Raw genomic sequence first — 9,360 nt, forward strand, 5'->3', positions numbered from 1 at the left:
GATGGTGCCGCAGCTTATGGCTGGTGTGCGCGAGAGATGGAGGAATTCCTCTTCTCAGACCAGGGTTGGGGGAGACCTGCGGACCTCCGAAGGTGACCCTTTGCTTTCTCCATCCTCCTACAGCCAGCTTGACCAGTGAGTGGTCAAACATTGTGGGCAGGGGCGTAGGAAAGGGGGACGTCCGCCCCAGGTGCCACCATGGAGGGGGGTGACAAATGATCAAGGAACAATTACTGCCCTACCAGGGCGGTTCATAGGGACGCGTGTGGCGCTGTGGGTTAAACCACAGAGCCTAGGACTTGCTGATCAGAAGGTCGGCGGTTCAAATCCCCGCAACGGGGTGAGCTCCCGTTGCTCGGTCCCTGCTCCTGCCAACCTAACAGTTCGAAAGCACGTCAAAGTGCAAGTAGATAAATAGGTACCACTCCGGCGGGAAGGTAAATGGCGTTTCCGTGCGCTGCTCTGGTTCGCCAGAAGCGGCTTAGTCCTGCTGGCCACATGACCCAGAAGCTGTACGCCGGCTCCCTTGACCAGTAAAGCGAGATGAGCGCCACAACCCCAGAGTTGGCCACAACTGGACCTAATGGTCAGGGGTCCCTTTACCTTTAGGGTGGTTCATAAAAAAACTTTCTTTTTTAAATGCCTGCTCCAAAGGTCTTATCTTACTACAATAGGGATTATATAGCTCAGGCATAGGCAAACTCCAGCCCTCCAGATGTTTAGGACTACAATTCCCATCGTCCCCGGCCTCTGGTCTTGTTAGCTAGGGATGATGGGAGTTGTAGTCCCAAACATCTGGAGGGCTGGAATTTGCCTATGCCTCATATAGCTATTTGTCAACCGCGCCATTTCAGCAAATTTTTGTAGTTTATTATTGTCGGGGTTTCTTCTTCCTTCCACCCGTTCGCCACCAAAGGAAATTCCAACTAAATTATCAGGGGAAACTTTCTGGCAGTAAGAGCTGTTCGGCTGTGGGATGGAAGTCTTCCTCAGAGGTCTTTAAGCAGAGTTCGAATGGCTCTCTGTCAGGGATGCTTTAGCTGAAATTCCTTCATTGCATACGGGGTTGAGATGGATGACCCCTAGGGGTCCCTTTGCAACTCTGCAGTCCTTTGATTCAGGCCAGATAGCTAACTTGCAATTCTGAGACGTCCAAAGGGAGGAAAAGGCGACGAGATGAATATGCCTTTTCGCAAACCCGTTTCGCACATTTTGGGTGCGTGCTTTCCCCTCAATTAATAATAATAATAATAAGTAATAATAATAGATTTTTATTTATACCCCGCCCTTCCCGGTTCAAAAACCAGGCTCACAACAAATTTAAAACACTTAATTGTAAAAGCAGCATAAAAACACGAATAACAATGAAATTCAAAGCTCAGGAATCAATTTAGGGGGAATCCATCTAATAAGCATTAGATGATCACCACGGCTGAATTGGTCCTACTTGGGCCAGCGAGGAGACCAGGGGAGAATTAGCTGTGGGGTCTAAAAGCAGGAAATATTCATAAAAGGGAAATAAAAGATTTGAGACGTGTTTGGTCGGGTGTCCGAAGAAGCGATCTGTGTGACCTTTACCTCCCTCTGCAAAATCTTCTGCCTTCGTCAGGCAGGGAGACGGGGGTCAGATCCACTCGGTCGGCCCGCAAATCTCTCTTTTCACGCACGATTCTCCGTGCCGCAGTTGGAATATCCCAGAGGGCATATATGGGTCTGGGTGTGTTTTGTGGGGGGGGGCGGGTTTCTTGCGGGGGGAATTGACTGCAGAGGAAAGGCAGTGCGGAGACTGCGGGCGGCTGGCTAGGAGAGGAGGAGCGCGGAGGGGAAATCACTCTTGCCAGCCGAGATCTGCTGAATCTGCAAAAAAGAAAAGGAGGGGAGGGAAAAAAGCTTGTTAGGCGCAGTAGGAATTATGGCGCAGCCTCTCTCTTTCCACGCACAAACACCTCCAGCCAAGATGGCTTGCAGGTCGTGGAATCGTAGAGCGATAAGGGAACCCCAGGGGTCATCCATTCCAACCCCCTGCAAAGCAGGAATCCCAGCTAAAGCCAGGGCCGGATGAGGCCCTAATTTCCTGAAAGGTAATGGGACCCTTTATATGTCCAGCTGTCCTTTGCCAACAACAAATGGCCGCTGTTTTTTGTGTTGAATAAATGCTATATGGTAATTGATGGATTAGGGTAAACGGCGTTTCCGTGCGCTGCTCTGGTTCGCCAGAAGCGGCTTAGTCCTGCTGGCCACATGACCTGGAAGCTGTACGCCGGCTCCCTCGGCCAGTAAAGCGAGATGAGCGCCACAACCCCAGAGTCGGCCACAACTGGACCTAACGGTCAAGGGTCCCTTTACCTTTAATTGATGGACCTAATAGGTATCTCAAGCCCTTTGCACATGTGGCCGTGCGACCAGTCCATGCAGAATGTAGGCACCCTATATATAGAAAGGAGCAAACCAGGGATATTTTAGGGAGCAGGCGAGCAGGGCGCATGACTTAAATCACAGGAGCCTCCATAATACAAAACACTATTGCTGCATGTAGGTTTTATTCTATCTGTTTTTTATCTTATATTTTGGAAATGTACATCCAGTTTTCCCCCCTTTAAACTGTTTTTGGGGGCCCCAAGAGAGTGGGGCCGTAAGCTATAGCTTGTTTAGCTTATATGTAAATCTGGCACTGGTTCACAGCTTTTATTTTACAGTGGTGGTGCTGTGGGTTAAACCACAGAGCCTAGGACTTTCCGATCAGAAGGTCGGCGGTTTGAATCCCCGCAATGACGGGGTGAGCTCTGTTGCTCGGTCCCTGCTCCTGCCAACCTAGCAGTTCGAAAGCACGTCAGAGTGCAAGTAGATAAATAGGTACCACTCCGGCGGGAAGCTAAACGGCATTTCCGTGCGCTGCTCTGGTTCGCCAGAAGTGGCTCAGTCATGCTGGCCACACGACCCGGAAGCTGAACGCCGGCTCCCTTGGCCAGTAAAATGAGATGAGCGCCGCAACCTCAGAGTCGGCCGCGACTGGACCTAGCGGTCAGGGGTCCCTTTACCTTTACCTTACCTTGGTTTACAACCATAATCCATTCCGGAGGTCTGTTTGCAACCCAAAACAGGTTGTAACCCAAGGCGCGCTTTCGCCAATGGGGCCTCCAGAAAAAAATTGTCCATAATCCCAAAAGAAATGGGTTATTTAAGCTGAAATTCTCAGGAAAGCGAATGCTGCAACCTGTAGGGACGTAATTTGGTGGTGGTGCAACCCCTATCACTACCACTGGGGAATATATTGAGGACTAGCGACTTGATTTAAAAATAAAATTTTAAAAATGCTGAGTTTCTGGGGAAAGCAGACGCTGGGCTCTGTGCTAAATTTTCCCACTTGCTTCTTTCCATCGCAAACACATGGAGAATGATTATTCCATGCCTGGTTCTTGAGTTTTTTCAGGGAAGTGAAATTGTGGAGGCTTTTGGAGGGGATTCACCAACAGAAATAGTGATGGTCTAAGAGTCTTCCTGGGTCTTTTGGCAAAAACCCAGCCGCTTATTCCTGCATTGCAGGGGACTGAACCAGAATGATATCTGGTTTTCAATATCTCTTTGAAAACTATAATTCTATGTCTGGAATAGCTCTAGCTAGAAACAGAGTCAAAAAGCCTGTGCTGCCACCTGCTGGCTATTTGCAAAAACTACACGCGGGTGGCGCTGTGGGTTAAACCACGGAGCCTCGGACTTGCCGATCAGAAGGTTGGCGGTTCGAATCCCCGTGATGGGGTGAGCTCCCGTTGCTCGGTCCCTGCTCCTGCCCATCTAGCAGTTTGAAAGCACATCAAAGTGCAAGTAGATAAATAGGTACCACTCCGGTGGGAAGGTAAACAGCGTTTCCGTGCGCTGCTCTGGTTCGCCAGAAGCGGCTTAGTCCTGCTGGCCACATGACCCGGAAGCTGTACGCCGGCTCCCTCGGCCAGTAAAGCGAGATGAACGCCGCAACCCCAGAGTCGGCCAGGACTGGACCTAATGGTCAGGGGTCCCTTTACCTTTAATTGGCAAACCTTACTTTGCAGACGACCCCCAAAGTATCTGGCTAGCATTTTTGTTAGGTTATATTTGTGATAAATTTTGAAAATAAAATGTGTTTTTTTTGGGGGGGAAATAATGTGTTTTTTGGGGGGGGAATAATTTTCTATTGTTTTCACTTTCTCCTTCTCTCCCCTCTTGTCCTCCAGTCCTGGTATTTAGGTTAACCGCAGCTTACATTTGGACCTTCATCTTCCTCACCCCCCTCACCCCCCTTCCGGGCTTTGGGCTTCCTCCGAGGACAACGATTCACCCCCACTCCCGACCCCCCCGGCTCAAACCTTGATGGCAGTGCGGAGAGAGGGGCAACGGCGGACTTGGCTTCGGGAGTCCTTGGCGCCACGGGAAGAAGGTCCAAACTTTAGCAAAATGTTTTAAAAAACGAACGAAGCGAAGACTCGCCTGCCCAGCCCGCAACCCCGTCAGACAAGTCTTGGGGGGCCACAAACACTACTTTGGATAGAGGACGTATCGCGCCTCGCGGCCACCCCGCCGGTTCCGTTCTCAAAAGGGATGTTATATGCAAAGTGTTCCTGATCTTTTTTCTCCCCTTGGGAGTGAAGGGGTGGAAAAGAGAGAGACTAGAGAGGGGGGGCGTAATTCCTGGCCTGCTGCCGCCCCCTCCAGCACCTTCCCACCCCCCACACCGCTCCCCTTTTGTACACCGCCTTCCTTCTCCGGAGAAGACGACGGAGCGCCACGCACGACGGATCTCCGCGGCGCGTCGAGACGGCGGAGGTAGCAAACTCCCTCTCCCGCGAGGGAGAGAAGCTGGACACCTTTTATGCTGCGTCTGTGGCCCCAATCCCTCCTCCCCCCTACAAAATAACCTGCGCTTTGCTTCCCCGTAGGGGGGGTTCCGCCCGCAGCACCCACCACATGACAGGGTGTTTGGCGAGATTTCTTCGGCGGAGGAAGGACGGAGCGCGTTTCCGCAACTGCGCCCTTTCCACCCAGATGCGCGTAAAAGCACGTTTGAAAGATGCCATCTTCGGGAAAGGGGGCGGGGCGGGCGGGGAGGGGGGCGCAGAAGACAGGGTTGGTCAAAAGGGGCTGTCGGTTGGAGGGTAGACCCCAGCTGCGTCCACGCAGGCAGAGCCCAAACGCCGCACGTGCAAAAACCCCCACAACCCTTTAGGAACTTGAAGGGTTGGTGGGCACGACTTCTTCCAACGCTGGGCAGGGGGTTGGATACGGCCGTACGCTGTGTTTAAACAGCACCCCCACCCCAATTTCCCGCATGGTACTAGAGGTCCGTCTCAAACCCTTGCCTTAAAGTTGGACGTGAGGCCGAGAGAACGGGTTCCCTGCCCGGCCCACGCGGAGAATTGCCATCCTGCTCTCTTACGGGGAGCGGATTTGCGGCCGGAGTGGGGGTCCGCGTCTCCCCTCAAGCCCCCACCTTTGCCCACCTTAGCAAAACCCCTTAGGAGGGAGGTTTGGGAAAGGTAACGTGCCGGCGGGTTTGCGTACATTTGAGGACCGCGTCCCCGGCTCGGCAGACGAAGGGGGCTTGGGGAGGGATGTGAGTGAGCTGGTGGCATCCCCCCTCCCCGCTCCCCCTGCAAACAACCCCCCCAGCCCTTGTGTACAAAGAGCTATGCATGTTATAGTTAAACCAGCTATGTCGGGGGGGGGTGGCGCGGATGGCGGCGAGGCCAGGGACGGGACTGCTAATACGGATTGCACATTATTATTGTTGTAGGAAATGCACTTTGAAAAGGAGAAAGGAAGGTGGGGGCGGGAGGGGGAGTTTACGTGGGGGGGGGGGACGAGGTGAGGAACGCCGTCTCCCCTTAGTGCTTTTTTGTTATTCTTTGAGGGGGGGGTGCTGTCAAGAGGAGACCACCAGGGAGGCACAGAACGGGGCCTTATTGGAGTGAGTCTTTCAGGACAAAATAGCTGAATCCAGCAGAGGCGTGGGGAGGCCATACCTTACCCCACAGTTGCCCCCTCCCTCTAGGACTCAATTTATCCTTTTCCTCCCCATTCCTGCCCTCCCGCAAGCCCCAGACCGTGGAGCCCAGAAGCCATCTCTGACTGGTACAAGTGCCTACATTTTAACGCGCCAGTCCTCCTCACCGGGTTACGGAGAAAGCGGCGACCACGGGCGCAGGCCCCGATCCAAGCTGAACTTGTAGTGCTCCGAGAGAGCGTCATTTCAATAACGCCTCGTGCCCCAACCACCACCCTCTTTTCCTAGCGAACACCAAAGCTTTCAAACACCACGGACCTGATCTCCTCCCGTCGTTCTCCAGAACCGTAGAATTGCTGAGCTGGGAGGGGGTCGCCCCCTTTTCCCCAGGGTCTCTGAGTCCAACCGGCTGCAACGCAGACATCACAACGGAAGCATCCGCGACAGGGGTCCGTGCCAGAGTCCGTGTGGCACTGCCGATGCCAGAGTTTTCTGCAAAGTCGGGGAGCGCCGCCTTTGCTTCAGACGAGTCCTTCTCCTCTTCAGCAAAAGCGAAGATCCTTCAAAACGATCCCCGGAGAGATTCCCTCTGCGTGTTCGGAAGCGATCGAGGCTCCAGGGAGAGACATGTGAGGTGCAGAGGGCACTGCAGCGGTCCGCCCAAGCAAACCAGCCGGAACGACCACATGGTGCGCCAAGAAAGGAGAAGGAAGTTTTGGAAGCCGTGGAACCGCAGTCCCTAGTCGCCGGGAGTTTAGGACCATCTGCAAGGCCGCATTCTCCCTGCCTGCGCTCTCCAAACGATAGTTTCCAGCATTCGTTAGGGGGAGAAGCCATGGCAGTTGTCCAACTGGTGGGTGTTTTTGCACCCTAGATGTGCCAGGAAGAACCCAGATGACATTTTGATCCAAAATGGAGCTTTCCACCGCCAGCCCCAGAGATGAAATCCATCCTTGGGTGAGTTTCTCCCCAACATACCCACCAGGCTGGTTTCTAAGCCCCCAGAAGTCTCGAATCTCTTCCCGTCTCCTAGCTTAAAGATCTGAGATGTGAGGGGTGTTGTTTCTGGTTTTTATATGTTTGGGGTTGTTGTTTTTTACCCAAACCAGTTTGTGGCGCCCCCGATCTCCTTCGCCTAGGAGTCTCTCAGCCTTCAGATGTACAAAAAGGAAAAGAAGAAGAAGAGCTGTGAGCTTTTGAGAAAAGGCACGGACTTCTCCGGCGCAGCTCCTTCGGTCAAAACAGCAGCGGTTTTGGGGGACCTTTGACCTGGTCTCGCGCGATTCGCAGGAGGACTTTCCCCCATTCCCAGAGGTCTTCTGTCTTCAGCCCAGCTTCGCGGCCTGAAAGATTGGGGCCGCGGTGCCTGTCGCCCCTCTGAATGATGCTTCCAACGACGACGTCGCTTGCGACTTATCCTCAGGGGCTGTGGCTTCTCCGCCCACCTGGGGCTTGCGTTTGCATATGCAAAAACCCACCTGACCCTTCCTGACCCCTCCACTTCCTCCTCCGATGCCATGGGGGAGGGGGAGACACTTTGCTAGGTAACCCCAAGGCCCTCCCCTTCAATGGGCAGCGTTTGGCAGAAAGGGAGGGCAGTTCCCAGCGACTCTTGTTTACATCTCTGCACCTTTATATAACGAGAAATGTTGACGCCAGGTTTAGCCAGTAGTGGGTGGGAGCGCCCCACAACCCCGTCCCGTCCCCCCGGAAAAAGACATGGGTTTTCTCCGAGCTGAAATTAAGCCACAAAGCTGGTTAGCTTCCCATGGGGGTTGTTACTATTTTTTAAAACGGAAATCATAAAGCGTATATTTGCAATTGGTGGAGAGGTTTCCGGAAGGAACCAAGAGAGATTTTTTTAAAACCCTTTGCCACTATAGACTGCATGGTGCTTTCGGAACAGGAACTCATGTGACCTAGCTCAACCAATCAGCTGGCTGAGAATGTGTGCATGGCAAGAATACATAAGCCCCGCCCCCTTCTCGCCTCCCCCCAAAAAAACTTGGCTCCGCCTCTCCGATGAGGAACGAAACGGGGTGGGGGTTGGGAGAAGAAACCCACCGCTCCCGCCCCGCCTCGCCCCCCCTCCCCGCCCGAATTTGCACGAGAGAAAACAAAAAACGAAAAAACGAGAAAAAAACGAAAGATGTTTTATACCACATAATGTGCCTTGCCTTCTACAGAAAAGAAAAATGTATTAACTTTAATGAGATTTAATGCACAGATCTGTTTGCATGCTTTTAATGCGTGTATGGGGTAGGGGGAGATATGCAGGGTGGGGGGGGAATTATTGCCTTTTTAAAAAAAATAATAAAATCAGCATTACGGACGGGGTCGCGCGAGGGCAAATTGCAATGGAGGAAGTGAAGCGAGGGTTTTCGGTTGTTGTTTCTAATCCTTTCCTTTTTGTGTTGATCCTGAAGTTTCTGAAAGAGGCTGCCGGGTGGCCGAGACGGCATTGATGGGGTTCGGTGTTCTGGGCTTGTGCAAAGTGGTGGGGCGCGTTTCCACGCACACAGGTTCGAATTGGCACGGGGGTCTCTTCTCCCGTTCACAAACTCACGCGAGGCGCACGGGCCGTTGTACTCCCTTTGTCCCACCCCATAAATGCCCCTGGAAAGAAGGAGAGGGCCAGAGAGGGTCACACGCCTCTTCCAACTCAACAGGTTTGGCGGCTTTGTGCCGTTCCCGCACCCCACCTCACCTGTTTACGCGGAGGCAACCGTGGCGTCGGCAAGGGGGTGAATCGGGAACCGTTTCCGGCCCTCGCGGGCCACACAGTCCCTTCCTAACTCCTAGGATCGTCGAGTCGGAAGGGACCCCACGGGGTCATCCAGCCCAACCCCCCGTGGCGCGGGACTCGAATCCGCAACCCCGAGATTCGACGTCTCGCGGTCTGCCGGCGGAGCTCGCTTTGGGGGCTTGTAGCATGTACAGAGCTCTGCTGGGACTCCTTCGATTGCCAGCAGTCCGTTTTTTTTGGGGGGGGAGTCGTCACACATTTCAGAGCGATTGATTTCTCGGAGGCGGTTAAAGTACCTTTGTGCTGGGAGTCTCACCAAGTCAGAGTCCAGTGTGTCTTTAAAAAAACAAACGAACCCCAAGACATGAGAGGCTGTTAGCTGTTTCCCCTTCGGTTCTATTTGCACTGGCTGGGCCTCAAAAATCATAGTATTGTACAGTTGGAAAGGGAACCTCAAAGGTCCTCTATTCCAGCCCCCTGCAAGGCAGGGATCGCAGCTAATAATAATAATGTAATAGTAATAGTAATAATAATTTTATAATTTGCACGACGCCCCAGCCCCTGCGGCCGGCTCGAAACAAAATGTTAAAAAACACTATAAAACGTCAAAAACTTTCCACGCAACTTTGATTTAAATACC

The 9,360-nt window shown here is 52.9% G+C and overlaps 1 protein-coding gene across 3 annotated transcripts in view; it reads left to right on the forward strand.

Moving 5' to 3' along the window:
* NFIC (nuclear factor I C) overlaps window positions 1-6,630 on the forward strand; it is a 90,755-nt gene extending 84,125 nt beyond the window's left edge. For all 3 annotated transcript variants that reach the window (XM_082206472.1, XM_082206471.1, XM_082206473.1), the window contains one exon: window positions 4,209-6,630. In XM_082206472.1, coding sequence (XP_082062598.1) covers window positions 4,209-4,226 — 18 coding nt within the window. In that variant the 3' untranslated portion in view covers window positions 4,227-6,630. The remainder of the gene's footprint in view (window positions 1-4,208) is intronic.
* Window positions 6,631-9,360: the final 2,730 nt, after the last annotated feature.

This window comes from Podarcis vaucheri (genome assembly GCF_965113315.1).
Source record: "Podarcis vaucheri genome assembly, chromosome: 18".
Classification (NCBI taxonomy): domain Eukaryota; kingdom Metazoa; phylum Chordata; class Lepidosauria; order Squamata; family Lacertidae; genus Podarcis; species Podarcis vaucheri.